The sequence below is a fragment of the Babylonia areolata genome, chromosome 2 (assembly GCF_041734735.1).
Source record: "Babylonia areolata isolate BAREFJ2019XMU chromosome 2, ASM4173473v1, whole genome shotgun sequence".
Classification (NCBI taxonomy): domain Eukaryota; kingdom Metazoa; phylum Mollusca; class Gastropoda; order Neogastropoda; family Buccinidae; genus Babylonia; species Babylonia areolata.
In genome coordinates this window covers 23,988,640-24,012,456 of record NC_134877.1, presented here as the reverse complement: position 1 = coordinate 24,012,456, position 23,817 = coordinate 23,988,640, and the positions used below count along the sequence as shown (strand labels likewise).

The 23,817-nt window shown below is 42.6% G+C and overlaps 1 protein-coding gene across 4 annotated transcripts in view; it reads left to right on the top strand.

Annotated features, from left to right (window-relative positions):
- LOC143299390 (transformation/transcription domain-associated protein-like) overlaps positions 1-23,817 on the top strand; it is a 132,354-nt gene that overhangs the window by 12,389 nt on the left and 96,148 nt on the right. For all 4 annotated transcript variants that reach the window (XM_076612590.1, XM_076612582.1, XM_076612574.1 and 1 more), the window contains exons 11-23: positions 2,552-2,641; positions 5,151-5,421; positions 6,308-6,403; positions 9,260-9,438; positions 10,233-10,318; positions 11,513-11,624; positions 12,507-12,707; positions 13,676-13,825; positions 15,636-15,722; positions 19,500-19,596; positions 20,424-20,545; positions 22,522-22,692; positions 23,776-23,817. The exon at positions 23,776-23,817 is cut by the window's right edge and continues 45 nt beyond it. In XM_076612590.1, the coding sequence (XP_076468705.1) occupies positions 2,552-2,641; positions 5,151-5,421; positions 6,308-6,403; positions 9,260-9,438; positions 10,233-10,318; positions 11,513-11,624; positions 12,507-12,707; positions 13,676-13,825; positions 15,636-15,722; positions 19,500-19,596; positions 20,424-20,545; positions 22,522-22,692; positions 23,776-23,817 (1,704 nt within the window). The remainder of the gene's footprint in view (positions 1-2,551; positions 2,642-5,150; positions 5,422-6,307; positions 6,404-9,259; positions 9,439-10,232; positions 10,319-11,512; positions 11,625-12,506; positions 12,708-13,675; positions 13,826-15,635; positions 15,723-19,499; positions 19,597-20,423; positions 20,546-22,521; positions 22,693-23,775) is intronic.

Sequence of the window (23,817 nt, the reverse complement as noted above, 5' to 3'; positions counted from 1 at the left end):
TTTCCATGTTGGGCGTTTTTTACTCTGTTGGTGTGTATAGGTGATTGATGATAAAAACAGAGAGATGGTGAAAATAATGGAGAAGAGGAGGGGGGTAGAGAGAGAGTATGAGGAAAGAAAGAAAATGACTATTCTTTGACATTGGGTTGTCTTTACAGTTGAACTAGAATGACAGACAGACTATAGGTCCATGTGTTGTCCTTTGACATTGGGTCGTGTCCTCTCTTTACAGTTGAACTAGAATGATAGACATACTATAGGTCCATGTGTTGTCCTTTGACATTGGGTTGTCTCCTCTCTTTATTTGTATTTGTATTTCTCTTTTTTGTCACAACAGATTTCTCTGTGTGAAATTCAGGCAGCTCTCCCCAGGGAGAGCGCATCACTACACTGACAGCACCACCCTTTTTATGTATTTTTTCTTGCTTGCTGTTTGGTTGTTTTTTTTCCTATCGAAGTGGATTTTTCTACAGAATTTTGCCAGGGACAACCCTTTTGTTGCCATGGGATCTTTTACATGCTCTAAGTGGATGCTGCACACAGGACCTCGGTTTATCGTCTCATCCGAATGACTAGCATCCAGACCACTCAATGTCTAGTGGAGGGGGAGAAAATATTGGTCTTCAGTTGAACAACGACAGACTATAGGTCCATATATCGTCCTTTGACACTGGGTCGTGTCCTCTCTTTACAGTTGAACTACAATGACAGAGAAACTATAGGTCCGTATATCGTCCTTTGACACTGGGTTGTGTCCTCTCTTTACATTTGAACTACAATGACAGAGAAACTATAGGTCCATATATCGTCCTTTGACACTGGGTCGTGTCCTCTCTTTACATTTGAACTACAATGACAGAGAAACTATAGGTCCATATATCGTCCTTTGACATTGGGTCGTGTCCTCTCTTTACAGTTGAACTACAATGACAGACTATAGGTCCATGTGTTTACCTTTGACATTGGGTTGTGTTCTCTCTTTACAGTTGAACTAGAATGACAGACAGACTATAGGTCCATGTGTTGACCTTTGACATTGGGTCGTGTCCTCTCTTTACAGTTGAACTAGAATGACAGACAGACTATAAGTCCATGTGTTGACCTTTGACATTGGGTCGTGTCCTCTCTTTACAGTTGAACTAGAATGACAGACAGACTATAAGTCCATGTGTTGACCTTTGACATTGGGTCGTGTCCTCTCTTTACAGTTGAACTAGAATGACAGACAGACTATAAGTCCATGTGTTGACCTTTGACATTGGGTCGTGTCCTCTCTTTACAGTTGAACTAGAATGACAGACAGACTATAGGTCCATGTGTTGACCTTTGACATTGGGTCGTGTCCTCTCTTTACAGATGAACTAGAATGACAGACAGACTATAGGTCCATGTGTTGTCCTGTGACATTGGGTTGTGTCCTCTCTTTACAGTTGAACTAGAATGACAGACATACTATAGGTCCATGTGTTGTCCTTTGACATTGGGTTGTCTCCTCTCTTTATTTGTATTTCTCTTTTTGTCACAACAGATTTCTCTGTGTGAAATTCAGGCTGCTCTCCCCAGGGAGAGCGTATCACTACACTGACAGCGCCACCCTTTTTTATGTATTTTTTCTTGCTTGCTGTTTGGTTGTTTTTTTTCCTATCGAAGTGGATTTTTCTACAGAATTTTGCCAGGGACAACCCTTTTGTTGCCATGGGATCTTTTACATGCTCTAAGTGGATGCTGCACACAGGACCTCGGTTTATCGTCTCATCCGAATGACTAGCATCCAGACCATCACTCAAGGTCTAGTGGAGGGGGAGAAAATATTGGTCTTCAGTTGAACTACAATGACAGACTATAGGTCCATATATCGTCCTTTGACACTGGGTCGTGTCCTCTCTTTACAGTTGAACTACAATGACAGAGAAACTATAGGTCCATATATCGTCCTTTGACACTGGGTCGTGTCCTCTCTTTACATTTGAACTACAATGACAGAGAAACTATAGGTCCATATATCATCCTTTGACACTGGGTTGTGTCCTCTCTTTACATTTGAACTACAATGACAGAGAAACTATAGGTCCATATATCATCCTTTGACACTGGGTCGTGTCCTCTCTTTACAGTTGAACTACAATGACAGAGAAACTATAGGTCCATATATCGTCCTTTGACATTGGGTCGTGTCCTCTCTTTACATTTGAACTACAATGACAGAGAAACTATAGGTCCATATATCGTCCTTTGACATTGGGTCGTGTCCTCTCTTTACAGTTGAACTCGTCTTTTTTTTTTTATATGGATACTCATATAGCGCCTATCCTCAGTCGGAGACCAAGCTCAAAGCGCTTTACAAACACAGGGTCATTTACACAACAGGCTGCCTACCTGGGTAGAGCCGACTGACGGCTGCCATTGGGCGCTCATCATTCGTTTCCTGTGTCATTCAATGAGAGTTCACGCATGCACCCATACACATTCAGACAAACATGTAACGTTATACTTGTATGACAGTTGTTGTTGTTGTTGTCTTTTGATATTGGGTCGTGTCCTCTCTTTGCAGTTGAACTACAATGACAGAGAGACGATAGGTCCATGTATCAACGTCTATTTCCAAGACTGCAAGCAGAACATCTCTCTTCCAGTGGAAAAGGTAAGCAGACTTTTCAGCGAGATATACTGATTGATTTCTTTCTATGAATGATTTATAACTGTATTATTGTTTGATGTTCTTTGACAAATAAACTTTGTTGTTACTTATTTAGTTAAGTTGGGTTTTTTTTTTACAAATCTGCATGAAGCATTTATATATTAATGGTAGAGGGTTAGGTTGAAAAGATAACCTATATTAACAATATATTCTGATTATGAAAATTGATATTATATAGCACTCTTATCCAGAATACTGCTGTAGGTGTTTTACAAAACACATTATCATCTTACATACATGATATACAGAATGTGTAATACCTTCTCTTGACTAGAGAAATTCATTTCATTGTTACATATACACATCAGAACACAACTAGCAGCTCTGCACACACTGTTGTAAAGAGGATTGAGAACATTTTGATATAAGACAATGGAAATTGAACATTGTTCAATGTATTAGAGTACAATATCAAAATAGAAAACAAGAAGTAGGGTATTTACAAGGCAAGTACCAAGAAAACTTAAAATTTTCATTGCAGACATCCTTTTTGACTCACTTGTGAACAAAGTGAGTCTATGTTTTAACCCGGTGTTCGGTTGTCTGTGTGTGTGTGTCTGTGTGTCCGTGGTAAACTTTAACATTGACATTTTCTCTCCAACTACTTCAGTCAGTTGACACCAAATTTGCATAAAAATAGGAAAAATTCATTTCTTTCCAGTCATCTTGTTTAAAACAATATTGCACCTCTGGGATGGGCACAAAAAAATAAAGAATGAAGCCTAATTATATGCAAACTGCATTTACTGTTATATTTATATTTTTTGTATTCTCTAAACTTGGCACTTTGATCTGATATTCTGACCCAACAACTAGAGCAGTCATGTTTTTCATTTTTTGTTCAAACAGGAAATTCTTTTGCTAAGCATGGAAGTTTTATTTATTTTGCAAACGTTTTGGTGCAGATAGTAAAAAAGGGAAATTACTCTGTAATTAATGCTATGGGTGTTAATTTGCTTTAAACTGATCTTTCTCATCTTAAACATTACATTTTGAAATTATACTCAATACATAAAAAGCTTGGATTTTTTTAAAGTGTATCACAAGTGAGTCTTGAAGGCCTTGCCTCTCCTGTTTATGTTTTTTTTTTTCCCCAGCATGTCATTCATGAAAACAACTGATCTGTGTCGCCGTTCTCCCGTGGGGATGCCGGGGGTCTTTCAGTATATATAGCATCCCCGCCTTCTGGAAATTCTGTGCTGGAAATTTCCTCATTTCTATCACACTCTCTTTGTTTCTGCCTTTCTTCTTCCTTCACTGTTGTCTCCTTTTTCTGCCTTCCCAGTCCATTCCCCTGTCTTTTTTTTTTTCAAGCAAGCCTTGACGCTTTTTTCTCTTTTCCACAGTCTGTGATGCTCTGGCGATTAGGTAGTGAGATTGTTAAAACTGGGGTGGGCACGAGTTGCCAATTCTGCAGTGTTATTTACCAATATGGCCTTTTTTATCTATTTTTTGTTTGGGTTTGAAGTATTGGGTTGTTGTTTTTTTTTATACTTTTTTACGATTTTTTGTAATCTGGGGATGATAAATTAAGCGAAATGGCTGGCGTCCTCAGCATGGCATCGTCTTGTTTGCCCTGAGGAGCTAAATGGTTAGGATACTGTGTCATGAACTGTATTTTGTGGGTTTGTTTTAGTGGGTTTTTTGTAGATGTGACAGTTTTGTGTTGCAGCGGTTGAGCATTTGTATGGTTTGACAGTCCTGATATGGCCCTGTGCGGTCAGCTGGACTATAAGCAACAAGAACAAGAACATGATCTGTATCACGGACTGTAGACAGCATATTGATGTCACTGAGGAGCATCCTGAACTGTGGTGGAGGCCACAGACAGTTGAAGAGCATTGCTGTTCTGTTTCCTCTCTTCACGTTCACCTGTACGTACAAGTGGCCTTTTATATGTTTGACCATTTCTGCTCTGCCATGTAGGCACCCATGCTCCATTTCCTGGAGTGGTATTACTGGCTAAGTTCTTGTTTCCATAACCCTGTGAACGGCGACATGGATTATGGGATCTTTAACTTACATGCATTTGGTATTCTGCATGGGTATACACACGAAGGAGGTTCAGGCACAAACACATCCACAGATGTGTTGCCATGGGACTTGGGGAAAAGTCTTAAAACCTAAACCCACCAGGATCTGAGCCTTGATTCGAACCCAGGACCCTGAGATAAAAAGTCCCAACGCTTTACACCACTCGGCTGTTGTGCCCATCTGTCAACAATTTCTCTTTTTGAGATACTAAAGTATTCTCTACCCCTGAAAATGGAGTATGGCTGCCTGCATGGTGAGATAAAAGAAGTCTTACACGTAAAAGCCCACTCGTGTACATACGAGTGAACGTGAGAGTTGCAGCCCATGAATGAAGAACAACAACATACGAGTGAACGTGGGAGTTGAAACCTACGAACAAAGAAGAAGAAAGTATTCCTGTATCATGTACCTGTTCCAGGCCATCGACAGTGCCCTGACGGCCCTGAAGAGCAACTCCACGGACAGCTACCACCGGCGGCAGGCGTGGGAGCTGATCAAGTGTTTCCTGGTGTCGGTGATGAACCTCGAGGATGACAAGTCCACCCTGCAGCACCTGTTCACACACCCCTCCTTCAGCGACAAGGAGATTCTGCCCCCCACCCTCCCCGGGGGCAGCAAGTCCCAGCTGTACGTCAACCCTGATGCTCACTCCCGCAAGGTGCATGAGCAGGCACTGACCGGCATGTTCGGTGAGTGGTGGTGCTGTAGCCGCCTCTGGCTGTCGTGTCGCTTGGACAGTGTGTGCACTTCTGTGGGTGTTGTGATGATGCCCCTTGAATGTCTTAGGGCTTGGGTGACCATTGAAGATAATGATTTTTTTTTTTTTTTTTTTTTTTTTGTTAACAGTATATGGACGATCCTTGAATATCATTGTACTTCTTTTGATTAATGGATGACTTTTGAATATAAAAGACTTTTTTTCTTTTCTTTTTTTTTTTGATACTGAAATGTTGTTAAGTCTAGACTGTAAATTTTCACACAGACATACATCCCACACAGGTGCACACACATGCACACATTTGCAATCTGAAAAATAAAATCTTGCATAGACGCGACCCTTGTCTTATAAGCTGAACACAGCGATCATTTTGAGCCTGTCACATGGAAGTACACATCAATGAAAAATGACGTTCTGTAACTTGCACACTATTGTTGGCTGTATTTCCCAGCTCACCCTCTTTTCTAATGACTTCACCGCTACTGCTAGTTTTGCTTTGTTTTTAGTTTAGTGTTTATATTTTCTGCTTTTCGCTCATCACTAAAAATTCATCTTTTTAAAACCTATCTATAAGCACTCTCAGCTTCCTTGTTCTCTGACACCACCCATGTCAGTTCACTTTGGATGTATGTAGAGTGGGAGGGGGAGAGTGTGTGTGTGGGGAAAGGGGGTTGGGGGGGGGGAGGTTGAGAAAGACTGGTCATGAATGTTTTATGTTACTTGTAATATTTTTCTTTCATGTAAAGCACCCTGAGCTCTTAGAGAGAAAGGGCGCTATATAATTTTTTTTTTTTTTTTCCTATGCCCCGGTCATGGTTTTCAGAAGAAGGTGGTCCATGTTTTGTGTTGTTGTACAGTGGCGGCAGCGATCAAGGAGCTGCACAACAGCGCCATCACCTTCCTGGCCGGGATGGTCCGCCACTACACCATGATAGCCATCTCCCAGCAAGCAGGTGGGTGCTGGGCAGGGAGGGACGAACAGTGACACCAAGCAGAAGAGCAGATTTCACTACACATACTTTACCGTGACCCACTAGTGCAGACTCTGGCAGGGAGTCCGATTCCTGTCCTGTGCAAACTACTATCCGCCTATGCAGAGAAAACGAAAGTAGCTATGGCCGATAACCTCCCGGAAGTAGGTTACCTCCCCCGAGCAGATTTATAGCTTCTGGCGGGTAAAGGGTGGAGATGTTTTTTTCCTATTTCCCAGGTCAACATATGTGCAGACCTGCTCATGCCTGAACCCCCTTTCGTGTATATGCGCAAGCAGAATATCAAATACACATGTTTAAGATCCTGTTACACATGTCAGCGTTCTGTGGGTAATGGAAACAAGAACATACCCGGCATGCACACCCCCGAGAATGGAGTATGGCTGTCGGCATGGTGGGGTAAAAGCGGTCATACATGTAAAAGCCCACTTGTGTACATATGAGTGAACATGGGAGCCCATGAAAGAAGAAGAATAATACCTTCATCATCATCTTTCAGTTACACAACCAACATCGACTTGCTGATGATTCTGTTGTGGTTGATGCATGATGAGTATTTTCATGTCTCCGTAAACTACCACTTACTGACATGGATTACAGGATCTTTAACGTGCGTATTTGATCTTCTGCGTGCATATTACACACGAAGGGGGTTAGGCACAAGCAGGTCTGCACATATGTTGACCTGGGAGACCTGAAAAATCATCCACCCTTTACCCACCAGGTGCTGTTACCGAGGTTTGAACCTGGGACCCTCAGATCGAAAGTCCAACGCTTTAACCACTCGGCTGTTGCGCCTGGCTGAAATGACAAATAAGAGGGAATTGCATTGATATGTAAGGTGGTGTGATGACACGTGTCTGTTTGTGAGAGAGAAAAAGTGACCACAAAGTAAAGTGCAGATTTTTGCTTTTGTGGTAAATAAGGGAAGTGTATTGATACATAAGGTGATGACTCAACAATGTGTGATGACGCAGGCCCTGTGGTAAATAAAGGAATCATGTTGATACCTAATGACAGGTCCTGAGGTAGATAAGGGAAGCGTGTTGATACCTAACGACAGGCCCTGTGGTAAATAAAGGAATCGTGCTGATGCCTTACGACAGGTCCTGAGGTAGATAAGGGAATCGTGCTGATACCTAACGACAGGCCCTGTGGTAAATAAAGGAATCATGCTGATACCTAATGACAGGTCCTGAGGTAGATAAGGGAAGCGTGTTGATACCTAACGACAGGCCCTGTGGTAAATAAAGGAATCGTGCTGATACCTAACGACAGGCCCTGTGGTAAATAAAGGAATCGTGCTGATACCTAACGACAGGCCCTGTGGTAAATAAAGGAATTGTGCTGATACCTAACGACAGGCCCTGTGGTAGATAAAGGAGCCATGCTGATACCTAACTACAGGCCCTGAGGTAGGTAAAGGAATCGTGCTGATATAAAGGAATCGTGCTGATACCTAACGACAGGCCCTGTGGTAGATAAAGGCATCGTGCTGATACCTAACGACAGGCCCTGTGGTAGATAAGAGAAGCGTGTTGATACATTAGGGTGTGTGATGATGGAGGCCCTGTGGTAAATAAAGGAATCATGCTGATACCTAACGACAGGCCCTGTGGTAGATAAAGGCATCGTGCTGATACCTAACGACAGGCCCTGTGGTAGATAAAGGCATCGTGCTGATACCTAACGACAGGCCCTGTGGTAGATAACGGAAGCGTGTTGATACATAACGGCAGGACCTGTGTTAGATAAGGGAAGCGTGTTGATACATTAGGGTGTGTGATGATGCAGGACCTGTGGTAAATAAGGGAAGCATGTTGATACGTAACTTCTTCTTCTTCTGCGTTCGTGGGCTGCAACTCCCACGTTCACTCGTATGCACGCAAGTGGGCTTTTACGTGTATGACTGTTTTTACCTCGCCATGTAGGCAGCCATACTCCGTTTTCGGGGATGTGCATGCTGGGTATGTTCTTGTTTCCATAACCCACCGAACGCTGACATGGATTACAGGATCTTTAACGTGCGTATTTGATCTACTGCTTGCATATACACACGAAGGGGGTTCAGGCACTAGCAGGTCTGCACATATGTTGACCTGGGAGATCGGAAAAATCTCCACCCTTCAACCCACCAGGCGCCGTCACCGTGATTCGAACCCGGGACCCTCAGATTGACAGTCCAACGCTTTAACCACTCGGCTATTGCGCCCGTCATACGTAACAACAGGCCCTGTGTTGATTAAGAGAAGTGTGTTGATACATAACAAACATGACCTGTGTTGATTAAAGAGAAGTATGTTGATAGATAACGACATGACCTGTGGTAAATAAGGGAAACAATGATACATGACAGGCCCTGTGGTAAATAAGGGAAGCGTGTTGATACATAACAACATGACCTGTGTTAATTGAGAGAAGCGTGTTGATACATAACGACATGACCTGTGTTAATTAAGGGAAGCGTGTTGATACATAACAACATGACCTGTGTTAATTAAGAGAAGCGTGTTGATACATAACGACATGACCTGTGTTAATTAAGAGAGGCGTGTTGATACATAACGACATGACCTGTGGTAAATAAGGGAAGCGTGTTGATACATAACGACATGACCTGTGGTAAATAAGGGAATCATGTTGATGCATAACAACAGGCCCTGTGGTAAAACAAAGAAAGCGCTGTTGATGCATAACAGGTGTGTAACGACGCAGGCCCTGTGCTAAATCAGGGCAACGTGTTGACGCGTAACAAAAGTCCCTGTGGTTAAAAGAAAAGAAAGCGCATCGACGCGTAACAAATGTGTGATGCCGCAGGCCCGTTCGCGATGGTGGGAGAGAAGTGGAGCAAGCTGCAGGGCATGGACACGCAGATCCTGGTGGACGCGCTGGCGGTGATCATGGGCCACGAGGAGAAGGAGCTGTGCAAGCCGGGCAGCCTGGCCCTCATGATCATGGTGGACACCGCCTCCACCATCCTCGGCTCCAAGGAGAGGGTCAGTTCCGCTGCGTCGATAAGGATAATTATAATGATCAGGATAATGTAAAAGATGACGATAAGGATAATGATCAGGATAATATAAAAGATGATGATAATGATAATGATCAGGATAATATACACTGCCTCCACCATCCTCGGCTCCAATGAGAGGGTCAGTTACCCTGCATCACGTCTTGCGCTTCATGATAATGACGATAAGGATAAGGTTCAGCTACCCAGCAACACATCTTGCATATTATGATAATAATGAGAAGGATAATATGAAAAAACAATGATTTTATGAATAATGATAACAACAACAACAACAACAATATAAAAAAAAATAGTTGTACATTTATTTAGCACTTTCGAACAACTCAGAGCGCTTTTGTGTGTGTGTGTGTGTGTGTGTGTGTGTGAGACATCAAGCAAACACAAAGCACACAAACATGCGTGGAAGAAATAGATGTTGATCCATGGAGTGTGGGACCCTCTATTCAAACACACAGAGACAGAATAGTTTTGTGCGTTCAGGTTGTAAGGTGTTATACCATGTCTTATATACATGAGTACAACACACAAACATCATGTGCATGCACACACACACACACACACACACACACACACACACACATTCTCACACATTCTCACACACACGCACTTACACACACGCAAACTCTCTCACACACACTCACACACACACACACACACACACACACACAACCCCCTACTCCACACACACATAACACACATACTTTCCAACCATGTTCTGTCAAAGAGTTTGATGTCCTGTGATTGATGTGTTCCCAGGCCTGTCAGTTGCCGTTGTTTGAATACTTGGTGGACAAAATGTGCTCCTTGTGCTATGACCGTGCCTGGTATGCCAAGTATGGCGGGTAAGTCTGCTTTCCTTTATTGTCCTGACTGTATTTGCATTTGTATTTGTATTTCTTCTTATCACAACAGATTTCTGTGTGTGAAATTCGGGCTGCTCTCCCCAGGGAGAGTATGTTGCTATACTACAGCACCACCCTTTTTTTTTTTTTGTATTTTTTCCTGCATGCACTTTTATTTGTTTTCCCTATCGAAGTGGATTTTTCTACAGAATTTTGCCAGGAACAACCCTTTTGTTGCCGTGGGTTCTTTTATGTGCGCTAAGTGCATGCTTCACATGGGACCTCAGTTTATAGTCTCATCCGAATGACTAGCATCCATACCACCACTCAAGGTCCAGTGGAGGGGGAGAAAATATCGGTGGCTGAGCCGTGATTCAAACCAGCATGCTCAGATTCTCTCGCTTCCTAGGCAGACGCGTTACCTCTAGGCCATCTCTCCACATATGCGTGTGTGTGTGTGTGTGATGTGTGTGCAGTTTTGTTTTGGGTTTTTTTTGTGTGTTTGTTTTTTGAGAAAGCATGACTTGATAATGGGCATTCGTTCTTTTTTGAGAAAGCGTTACTTGATAATCAGCATTCGATCTTTTTTGAGAAAGTGTGACTTGGTATTGGGCATTCGTTCTGTATTGTTTTTTGTTGTTGTTTTTTGTATACAGGGTGTGGTATTTTTTTGCTTTTGTGTGCCTGCTATTATTGAGTATAGTTTTATGTCTTATGTATGTTTCTGTTTGTGTTCAGGTGTTTTTTTGTTTTTTTGGTTTTGTTTTTTTAATCCTGGTAACAAAATTGATGGAATGGGTAATGTCAGAGGCTGGAGTTTATGTGCATGAAAGTACCTGTATTTGTGCAAAATTCCCCCCAACTCCCCCCCCCCCTCTCCCCGCACCCCCCCAGCCCCTCCCCCCCCCTATCCCCCCACCCCCCCTCTCTGTGGTGCTGTTTTATTTTTTATTGGGTTCTGGGGACTTCTTCCTCTTCTTCTTCATTCATGGGCTGCAACTCCCACGTTCATTCGTATGTACACGCGTGGGCTTTTACGTGTATGACTGTTTTTACCCTGCCATGTAGGCAGCCACACTCCGTTTTCAGTGTTTCTAGGGACTGACATTGACCCTGTTTTCAGCCCTGGTGTGGCACTGCAAGGCTGTAAGCTTTGAGGAAGATGAAGATGATTGAGCGTTGGCTGTGTTACAGGTGTCTGGCCATCAAGTTCATGTACGAGCGCATGGCTCTGAAGTGGGTGCTGGAGCACCAGTTCAACTTCCTCAGAGCCCTCATGTTCGTCATCATGGACCTCACCAGTGAGGTGAGACCTGGGGCCGGGTGGGGGTGGTGGGGTAGACCATACTGGCAGGGACTGGGGTGCTTTAGATTCTTGGTTAGTAGAGTCATTAGTATCCCCCACCTGTCATGCAGGAGACCAGGTTTGAGATCCCTGCCGGGAGAGAGTTTTCATGTGAAGCTGATCATGTGTGGGATGTTGATGGTGGAGTGTTATGTTGGTGGAGTGTTCTGTTGGAATGTTGATGGTGGAGTGTTATGTTGGAATGTTGATGGTGGAGTGTCATGTTCGGATGTTGATGGTGGAGTGTTATGTTGGGTGGAATGTTATGTTTGGACGTTGATGGGGGAGTGTCATGTTGGGACGTTTTATGGGGGAGTGTTATGTTGGGTGGAGTGTTATGTTTGGACGTTGATGATGGAGTGTTATGTTGGTGAAGTGTTATGTTGGAACGTTGATGATGGAGTGTTATGTTGGGACGTTGATCGGGGAGTGTTATGTTGGTGAAGTGTTATGTTGGGACATTGATGGGGGAGTGTTATGTTGGTGGAGTGTTATGTTGGGACGTTGATGGGGGAGTGTTATGTTGGGACATTGATGGGGGAGGGTTATGTTGGGACGTTGATGGTGGAGTGTTATGTGTTATGTTGGGACATTGATGGGGGAGTGTTATGTTGGTGGAGTGTTATGTTGGGATGTTGATGGGGGAGTGTTGGTGGAGTGTTATGTTGGGACATTGATGGGGGAGTGCTATGTTGGAATGTTGAAGGGGGAGTGTTATGTTGGGACGTTGATGGGGGGAGTGTTTCGTCGGAACGTTGTGAGAACATTGTCATGTCGTATAAAAAAAATTTGTGTAACTTGATAATGCTGGAATGTTGTCGTGTTGCCATGGCGGTGACTCAGCTGACGATGTGGCAAGTGTCGAGCGGTGCCATCGACCTGGCCAAGAGCAACCTGCAGACGATGCTGGCCATGTGCGCCAGCCCCCTGCCCCTGCACGAGGCCAACCTTGACCTTCACACCGCACAGAAGCGCTCCCTGCACGATGTCACGCACGAACTGGTGCGGCAGGTCACCTCTCCCAACAGTCTGGTCCGTGAGACGGTGAGAGCTCCTGTCCCCCAACCTCCCTCCCTCCTCAGCTTCCCACCATTGTTGTGGCTGTAGCAGTTGTTGTTGTTTTTTTCCTTACCTTTGAACGCATGTTCTTTGTGTGAAAATGTGCAGGTTTTTTTTTTTGTTGTTGTTGTTGTTGTTGATGATATAATAAATATTGGTAGTATTGTTATCAGTGTTCTTGAATTTGTTTTCTGTTCATGTCGTGTTATTTTAGATTTTATTGTCGGTCAGTTTTACACCTGTCATACTGGTCACTGTTTGAAAAGAACAAGACGTACACATATATACAAGCATATGACTCCACAAACATGTCTCCCCACATATGGCACACACATATTCATGCTCACATGGAAGCACAAGTGCACGCAGGCGTGTGCGCACACAAAAAAAAGTAGACAACCTTTGTTTTAGGTGTATGTAAATCCCCAGAAAGGGAAGATGGTATGGTTTACGTGTATGGTTGTCAGCATGTCTGCGGGCATATTGCACATGCATATGTATGCTCACTTGCAAAGACAAGTGCACAAACACATGTGCGCACAAACAAAAATAGATCAGACAGCCTTTGTTTTTGGTGTATATATATATTCAGATCCCCAGAAAGGGAAGATGGTGTATGTGTGTGGTTGTCATCGTGTCTCCCCACATATGGCACACACATATACATGCTCACATGCAAGCATAAGTGCACGCAGGCGTGTGCGCACACAAAAAAGTAATGTAGACACCCTTTGTTTTAGGTGTATGTCAATCCTCAGAAAGGGAAGATGGTATGGTTTACATGTGTAGTTGTCAACGTGTCTGCCCACATATGGCACATGCATAAACATGCAAGTACAAGTGCATGAACGTATGTGTGCACACAAAAACATGAATTAGACTGCCTTTGTTTTTGGTGTGCGTTTGAATCCTCAGAAATGGAAGATGGTATGGTTTATGTGTGTGGTTGTCAGGCGATGTCGTCCTTGGAGCTGCTGGCCAAGACGAGGGAGACGACGGTGACGGCCATCATGGAGTCTCACAAGGACGTACTGCAGGACATGATCCCGCCCAAAAAACACCTCCTCCGTCACCAGCCCCTCAACGCTCAGATCGGACTCATGGTACGCCAGCAATGTCGGTGGTCATTAACATAGTGTACCCAATGAGTGCAGCTGCACTCATGGTACGCCAGCAATGTTGGTGGTCATTAACGTAGTGTGCCCAATCCGTGCAGCTGCACTCATGGTATATCAGCAGTGGTCATTAAGACATTGTACCCAATCAGTGCAGCTGCACTCATGGTACGCCAGCAATGTTGGTGGTCATTAACGTGTTGTACCCAACCAGTGCAGCTGCACTGCAGTTTCTGTGGTCCGGCCCTGCAACAGCTGAATGCACTGTCAAAGCCATATTTCATACACAAAAACACACACATTATCATGAACAAGCTCAGTCTACTGAAAAACGCCTGCGAGCAACATGGAGGCTAAATCCAACAGGCTAAAAGCTCTGATTGAGAATGCAACGTATTGAGAAAGTAAAACTGAACTTTGCCCTTTGCAGTGCGGAGAGCAGCGAGGTGTTTCAGATGAATCCATACTCTGGGTACAGTGTGTCAGTGGAGGGGGAGGGGAGAGGTTCAGCCTCCTTGAGAATTAGAAAAAAAATTGTTATGCTCTGCAGACAGTTTGAAGTTAACGTCTTTTGCTTTGAAATATGTCTCTGTCGTATATAACGCTGTATTGTCCTGTTTAAAAACAAAACGGCTTATTAACTGCTTTTCATTCTAATATTTGAAAACTTTCTATTGGAATGATACCTTCAACTTGAATGTTGTAAACCATTATATCTCCTGTTAATTCGTTTACAAAGTCGTGTGTTTGTTTGCAGTTAATAACTTCACAAAAAAACGGAAAATGTGTAAAATTTTCTTGTCGGTTGATCAGAGATGCCAGCTTTTATGATTTCGCCGTATTTTTTTACACTTCATTGCAGTTTGTTCTGACGTCATACCAATATCAGAATTGTTCCAACGAGTTCGTTTTGACTACATAGCATGGTCACACACTTTCCTGTCGTAACATTACCCACGCACTCGAGGCCTATCGATCGCGAGGCCAGGGCAGTCACTACTAACCTTGGTTTTATGTGATGATGCTAAGCTACTCGCATGCATGTTTATATTGAATGGCTGAGTGATGGCCTAGAGGTAATGCGTCCACCTAGGAAGCAAGAGAATCTGAGCACGCTGGTTCGAATCACAGCTCAGCCGCCAATATTTTCTCCCCCTCCACTAGACCTTGAGTGGTGGTCTTGAAGCTAGTCATTCGGATGAGACAATAAACCAAGGTCCCATGTGCAGCATACACTTAGTGCACGTAAAAGAACCCACGGCAACAAAAGGGTTGTTCCTGGCAAAATTCTGTAGAAAAATCCACTTCGATAGGAAAAACAAATAAAACTGCATGCAGGAAAAATACACAAAAAAAATGGGTGGCGCTGTAGTGTAGCGACGTGCTCTGCCTGGGGAGAGCAGCCCGAATTTCACACAGAGAAATCTGTTGTGATAAAAAGAAATACAAATACAAGTTGCATCCTGGTCAAACAGCGTCTGTGTGCCCTGTATGGAGTGCAAGTAAGGAACAAGTGGCTTAAAACAGAGAAGTCGGCCACGGATTCCGATTGTGAGAAACAAGACAAACAAAGACGAGGGAAGTGACGCAGTTCTACAGATGTGTCAGCTGTAAAGAAGCAGCAGCAGGAACAGAAGTTTCACCAAATGTCTAAGTGTTCCTACCATATTCAAAATGTTGCTAGCAAATTTCCTGATTGTTCCTATAAAAAACTGGACAGGAGTTAGCATCTCTGGTTGATGCGTGTGAGAAAGTGTCATGCAGTGATACTGTTTGTGTTTGGTTTGTTTTCTTGCAGGAAGGGAACACTTTTTGCACGACACTCGTACCTCGTCTTTTCACGATCGACGTTACGGTTGTAGAGCACAACGTCTTCTTTACTGAAGTAAGTCAAGTTTTTGCAGTTCATAATGCACGTACACATGCTTGTGCGCATGAACGCACGCATGCACATACACATGCACACAATCAGACACATAAAGTGGGAGGGAGGATGGGGAGAGAGAGAGAGACAGCAAGCAATGGTCAATATTGAGCGAATGTGATAAAATACTGAAAGCCAGTGAAAAATACTGAAGACTTAACGACAGTACTGAAAAGGTTAGTGGAGGGGTGCACAAGGTCTGATACTGTGTCTGAGGGGATCAATGTAGGGCCAACAAACAACATTCAGCTTGTTATTGCTGACTGTACTGATGACAGTGGACTGAAAGAAAACCCACAGAACACTGACTGCATTGACTTTCTGTCTCTCCTTTTTTCTTTTTTTTTCTTCTTCTGTTTTTTTCTACGATGATAATCTAAATCAGGAATTCGTAAAGGAAACCAATTTAATTACACATACTTAACCATGACCCACTAGTGCAGACTCCGGCAGGGGTCTGATTCCTGTCCTGTGCAAACTACTACCCGCCTGTGTGGAGAAAACGAAAGTAGCTACGGCCGATAACCTCCTGAAGTAGGTTACCTCGCCTGTGCATCCCCTTTCGTATGCACAGCAGGACACTCCAGCAGGTACAGGCAAATCCAGGCAGGTAGAAAAAAGTTCTCCAGACTATCAGCATAGAAGATGGAAGTGTGATCGAAATGAAACAGTTCTTGGGTATTTGATTGCTGGATGGGCATGGTGATTTTTTTCAGGAAAGCTGATTTTGACTGAAAGGACCAGACTATTACATATATGTTGTTATCACTTAGAGCAGTCACAATGAATTGTGTATTTGTCTTCTTTTTTTTTTTTACTTGTGGTTGTTCTTGTACAATTTGTGTGTACAGGTATTATCCATTTGTCCAGAAAATATTACTGTGCAAATGACCTTACTAATGTTTGTAATAAACAAGTTGAAAATGTGACAAAACAAAACACTGATTCCAAAACGATTGGATGCCACTGAAAATTTACAAAATTTGAAAACATCACATGTTTTATATTCTTTATTTATTTACCTTTCAGAAAATATATACTTTTGTGGGTGTCTCTCAAATAACAAAGTGCGCATATTTTTTTTGAAAATACATTCCTGTTCTTCTTTTTGTGAGAAAACCCTGGCAAATAGATTTCACTTAGATGTTATTTCCCTGGCAGTAAGAGGGTTAAAGAGAGAAGTTAGTTTGTACACAGATATCCAATAAGCGGCTGAAAATCCTGAAAGTGAAGTCCTCCTAATCGTCTGGTGCAGAATGGTCTGCTGGTCCATTTTGTTGTCTTCTCTGAGTAGTAACGCCATCTTCGGAAACTGGATTGATTGATTGATATGGATACTTATATAGCACCTATCCTCGGTTGGAGACCAAGTTCTAAGCACTTTACGAACACGGGGTCATTTGCACAACAGGCTGCCTACCTGGGTAGAGCCAACTGACTGCTGCTGCTGTGCGATCATCATCCATTTCCTGTGTCATTCATTTAGGTTTCAGTCTTGCACACATACACACTCAGACAGACATGTGTAACATTTTACATGTATGACTTTTCTTTATTTACCTCGCCATGCAGGCTGCCATACACCATTTTCAGGGGTGTGCATGCTGGGTGTGTTCTTGTTTCCATAATCCACTGAATGCCAACATGGATAACAGGATCTTTAATGTGCGTATTTGATCTTCCGCATGTGTATACACACGAAGGGGGTTCAGGCACAAGCAGGTCTGCACATATGTTAACCTGGGAGATATGGAAAAAAATCTCCACCCTTTGCCCACCAGACGCCATCACCGAGATTCGAACCCGGGACCCTCAGATTGAAAGTCCAACACTATAACCATTCGGCTGTCGCGCCTGTCTCAGAACTGGATCAGAATCTTTAGTTGTTTTTATCTGTTTGTTGACTTGATTCTAATACTCTGTTCATCTGCTCAGTTATCTGTTTTTCCATCAGCTGGTACAATCCGTTCTGAAGCCTTTTAAGTCAACTTTGCTGTCTGTCATCAGTCCCCAATGCATTAATTTGTTCATACAGAATCCAGTCTGCTGCCCATCCCCCTGTCATGGCCGCCATTTTGCTTTGCAAAAAGATTACCAGTTTAAATTCACTCTTGTGATTTCTGTATTTTCCGCACCATAAATTCATCATCAACTCAGATGCTGCTTTTTCTACCCAAATGCCAGTTGTGATAATGTTCACTTTAGATTCAGCATCCTGTATGGTCTAGTCATAATCTAGTACGATGGCGTTCCACAACAATGCTGAATCAAACAGTGGTAAATACTGAATCGTGTAAGTGTGGCAGTTGAGTGTGATCGTGTCTGTTTATATATAAATCAAGTATGTTTTCAGATATCGAGTTTGTTGCAAAATTTGGCATTAAGTTGCAGTCAGAAGAAAGAAAGGATTTTTACTAATTTTGTTTCAGGCTTTTCCCCCTGATTTTGTGAGTTTTCCATTTTTCTGGAAGTTTTCTCAGCACACAGCATTGCAAATAAGTAAAGAAAACTGCAAGAAATGTGAGATTGACTAAATTCTTTCCGCTCAGTGCATACAGGCTGTGCAGAAAATATACACCTCTATTCGTTGTCTAACTGCCACACAAGATTTTCAGTGTATTTACGCCTCTATTTATTTTCTTACTTGCCACACATTTCAGCTTGAGAACTTTGGTAGGGAAGTTCATTCCAGGTGACAGTACCAACATGTGAAAGGTATGAGAGCGGAAAGTGCGTTCTGACATAAGAATGAACCGGTTTGGTCATAAATGAAGTGGTTTGTTTGGTTTGGGCTTTGACTGAAAATACTGTGTTACTTTATCTGCTGACACATATTCTTTGTATCCCTAATTATTAAAAGAAATAACGGCAGCGCTTGTTCTGAATCCAGGCACAGTCAGTACTTTCTTCCCCTCCACTGGACCTTGAGTGGTGGTCTGGACACTAGTCATTCAGATGATATGATAAACTGAGATCCCATGTGCACCATGCGCTTAGCACACATAAAAGAACCCACGGCAACAAAAGGGTTGTTCCCGGCAAAATTCTGTAGAAAAATCCACTTCAATAGGAAAAACAAATAAAAACCACTGCATGCAGGAAAACATTATAAAAAAAAAAATTAAAAAAAGGTGGCGCTGTCAGTGTAGCAATGATCTCTCCCTGTGGGAGAGGAGCCCGAATTTCACACAGAGAAATATGTTGTGACAAAAGAGTTCTGAAATACAAAGACAATGACTGTGCCTTTCTGTACTTTGGTCTTGTCACCTGGAATAAACTTTCTTACCAAATGAAGTGAAAAGTTTGTAAAAAAAAATATATTAAAAAGTTATAATAAAAATTTTAAAAAAAACAAAAAACACCCTCACCAAATTTATCATGGTGAGACAAAAACTCTGTCCAAATCTAGCCTCAAAACACATATGTATAAATATGTTTTCATGGATATCTGAGTTGTATGTATGCGTGTAAGCATGTGTGTGTGTGCGTGTGTGTGCTTTATGTCATTGACACAGTCTGTCTGTTTTGCTTATACCTCTGAATGAATATAGCACTTTGTGTTGTTGATAATAATGCCAATAATATATGCTTTGTGTTGTTGATTTTTGTTATAATTTTTCCCTCTCTTTGAAGTTGAATGTTTGCATTCTGGGGTCCCAGTGCCAAAGAAGCAAAGTGCATCATAAATAATAGTTATAGTTATTATTATTATTATTATTATTGAAATTATGACTTCAGTTGGTCAGCCTGTGTGAGGCGGACGACACGATGCTGGGAAAACTGCCGTGCTACAAGAACGTCACCAACCTCCTCCCGCTGCGCAGAAGTGCTCTCAGTAAGTTCACCTCTCTGTGGGGGGCTGTTGTTTGAGGGTACGTGATGGCGGTCTCTACTCTCGGAGGGACGCTCGCTCAGTCTGGCTCCGTGACTAAGCCATTATTGTCGTTAGTAGGGGGCTTAGTAGGTGGTGTCCTAAGTACGTTAAATCAGAACAGGCACCACTGAACACCACCGAAGTGACTCAGCAGCAGTGCAGGGTCTCCTCTGGTGTGTGGCCTCCTGGCGACCTGACATCGATGGTTCCCTGTGGACTGCTGATGCTGGAACTGTGAGGGACGAACCCGGGTGTGTCCGTGTATGGGGGAATCTAAATGAGTGGTGTAGGAGTAATCCACTGAAACGGTGCAGGTGATGGGGCAGCCAAAAAATAAAATTAAATAAAAAAGGTTCACCTCTCTGTCTCTGCCAGCTAAGCTTTTCTTTGGGTGGCCTGTCACGGTCTCCCTTTTCATGCAGAGGTGTGCACACATGGTATCAATCAATACACGCACACCATGCAAACACACACAGATGTGCAGTCTCAGACAGACATCCACTGTTTCCTTTTCAGGGAGGCTGCAAAACTTGTTAAAAAAAAAGAAAGGAAAAAAAAAGGAGGTTGGGGGGAGAGGATGCTTGATGTTTCAGCTTGGTCTTTGACCGAAGATAGGCACAAAATAAAGTATCAGTTATAATAATAATAATAATGCTCTGACTAATCATAGGCACTATATAAATATCAACAATAATGATAATAAAAAGTATCAAGAATGATAATGATATTATTATCAAGGATAGGTGTTAGACACAAGTGTCAATAATAATACCAATGGTTTTTCACAGGGGCGTTGGCGGCGTGTCACTACATATCCACACGGAGGGAAAAGATCTTCCACATCCTTCACAAGGCCCTCAACAGCACCAACAGTGAACTGCAGGCAGTGGCCCATGAATGCATGAAGAAGGTGGGGCAAAGTTGAAGTCACTTTTTACTACTAGTATTACCATAATCATTTACTTAATAATATGTGACAGTGTGCAGGGTGAATGTGCAATAGGAATGGTGCAATGTTCATGTCTTTCAATATACTTGTACTGATATTTACTATGTTGTGATTATCAATTACATTTTAAATTGATATTTTCATGAAAAACTGTCAAGGTATTTTTATTATTTTGTGCGTCAGTGTGTGTGAACTTTCCTTTATGAGGTAATAAAATCATTCTTATCTTATCTTAATTAATGTGCAGTAGAATATATGCAATATTAACCTTGGTATATTTCAGTATGTTTGCAATAATGATTAATTACAGCATTTTGATTAAGTGATTATGTGCAATACTTTTTTTTATGAATGTCTTGTGTGTTCTTGATTTTTTCAATTCAGTCATTTTTAATGTTTTGTGTTGAGTAATTGTCTATGTTTGTTTTTCCGCACCTGGTGTGATTTGTCTTAATGAGGTAATAAAGTTGTTCTTATCATATCTTATCTTACCTTACCAGTTACATGAGTCAGTCTTTTACTGTGGCTGTGTAGGTCAGCTGGCTTGTCCTCAGCTCCCATTGTGCATCGTTACTCCGTGTTCTTTGTTGGTTCATATGTCTTTTGGGTTTTTTTTTTTCAGCTCTTTTTCGTATATAGTGGAGTGACAGCCTAGAGGTAACGCGTCCGCCGAGGAAGCGAGAGAATCTGAGAGTGCTGTTTCGAATCACGGCTCAGCGGCCGATATTTTCTCCCCCTCTACTAGACCTTGAGTGGTGGTCTGGACGCTAGTCATTTGGATCAGACGATAAACCGAGGTCCCGTGTGCAGCATGCACTTAGCGCACGTAAAAGAACCCACGGCAACAAAAGGGTTGTTCCTGGCAAAATTCTGTAGAAAAATCCACTTTGATAGGAAAAACAAATAAAAACTGCACGCAGGAAAAAATACCAAAAAATGGGTGGTGCTGTAGTATAGCGACACACTCTCCCTGGGGAGAGCAGCCCAAATTTCACACAGAGAAATCTGTTGTGATAAAAAGAAATATAAATACAAATACAGATTCTAAAGGTATTGACTTCATGTTGATTGCTGCCCTTGGCTGCTGTATTGCCGCCATGATGTGTACATCAGTCTGTTGATTTTGTACTGCCTTTGTTTGGTGTGTGTGAGCTGTAGTGTGTGTGTGTGTGTGTGTGTGTGTGCAGGTTAGCTGGTTCATTGTCATTATCTCCCTTTTCGATCACTGTGAATCCTTACAGTAGGGTGTTTTGACAACTTCCATCGTGGGCTTGAGAAAAGATGATGATGACAAGAAGAAGAGTGAATTGAAGTGTTTGATTAATTGATATGTGTCTGGTTTAAGTTACGTCTTTGGCCTGTACATAGGCATACACAAACAAATGGTTGGTAATACTGGAGTAAAAACCAAAAAAATCTCTGCAGTGAAAGCACACACGTAAATATGCCCTTTTGCATGCTCACCTGTATGCACACACATACACACACACACGTATACGTGTACATGTGTATATTACATGCAGCAAGGGCACACATATATGCATGCGTGACTGCATGCACACACACACACACACACACACACACACACACACAATAATTGACACACAATAATTGACACACAGACAACACACACATACTCATGGGTCAGCAAAGGTACACTTAAAATGTGATTAAAGGTGGCCATTGAGGACAGGGAAAGGGGAGGTTTTTATGGCACTTCGATTTACCTCTGATACGCACCTATGTGCGTGTGTGTATGGTTGTGCATGCATTTGTGTGGTTGTGTGTGTGTGTGTGTGTTTGCATGTGTATTTGTGGTGTGTGTATGGTTGTGTGTGTATGTGTATGGTTGCATGTGTGTGTGTGTGCGTATGTGTTTCCATGTGTGAGTATTTGTGGTGTGTGTGATATGTGTATGCGTGTGTTTGTGCCAACAGTTCATCGCAGGGTGCACAATCGACATGCAGACGGTGAACAACGCCATCCGGCCACTGCTGCAGATGCTGGGGGACTACCGGTGTTTGAGTCTGAATGTGGTGCAGAGGTTGTCCTCCCATGTCCAGCTCTTCCCTTCAAACTTCAACGAGAAGTTCTGTGACCAGCTGCAGGTGTGTATGTATGTATGTATGATAGTTGTGTCCGACTGTGAACATCAGAACAGCAGAAGCGGCATTGCCTGCCCCGTCGATGCAAAAGACGCCGGAATTTGACTACAGTGGAGCGTGTCTTACCCAAGTTAACTCCACATTCTCTTTGCCAAGAGGGCTTTAGAACAGTCAGAATTGGGATGGAAGTCAACTGGTCCCAAAGACTGCAGTGCTTAAGAGCCAGTGCAGTCTCACCTTCTAGTTTCAGAGTCCTAGTCCTTCACAAAAGACTAAGCTGTAAATGAATCCCCGTTGCAGTGGAGAAGCCATTTTTCTCGTGGCTTTCACTTTGCTTTGGCCCAGCTGTAAGCTTATGTCAGTCTTTCATATAAGATGAGCACACTGGTCAGGCCTCACCAGCTATAGGTATGAACTGCCACACAGCTGTTGGTGCCCAGTACCAGTCACAGTGGAAAGGTGTCAAGATTCAAGACTTGACCAGGGTTCGTACAGTTGTGAAAGTCTGGAAAATTGGAGAACCATTTACAGGGCTGGATAAGTCTTTGAAAAATGAGAGAACCATTTGTAGGGCTAGAAACGTCTTTGAAAAATTAGAGAGCCATTTACAGGGCTGGAAAAATTTCTGAGAAAAATGTTTTGCGCTTTTGTAAATTGTGCTTTTACTTTAGAATATCAGTTATAGTTGTTTTGTGACCCTTTTTTTTTTTAATGTTTCAACTTTATCTTATGATTTTATTTGATTAGGTTAACTATACATGTAAAAAGGGTTTAGTTCTTCCTTCATCTTGTATTATAGCACTGTATAGGAATGTGTTATTATAAGTACAACTGTCTTTGAAAATGGCAGACTGTTGATTCATGTAGAATTGTTACTTTGCAGTGCAGTTAAATTGCTCCACATTACTATTTGGAGATGGGGGAGTGTCAGTGTTTATCAGTAGCTGGAAGTGTGTGTGTGTGTATGCGTGGTGGTTGTTCCCATCTCCAGAATCACTGACATCATTATTGTTTGTGGTGGACTTCCATGACGGACAGATGCATGATTCATGCTGTTGAGAGTCGGTTCTCTTTGTTGTGCTGCAGGCCCATGTGAAGAAGTGGATAGAAGCAGCAGACGTCAACCTG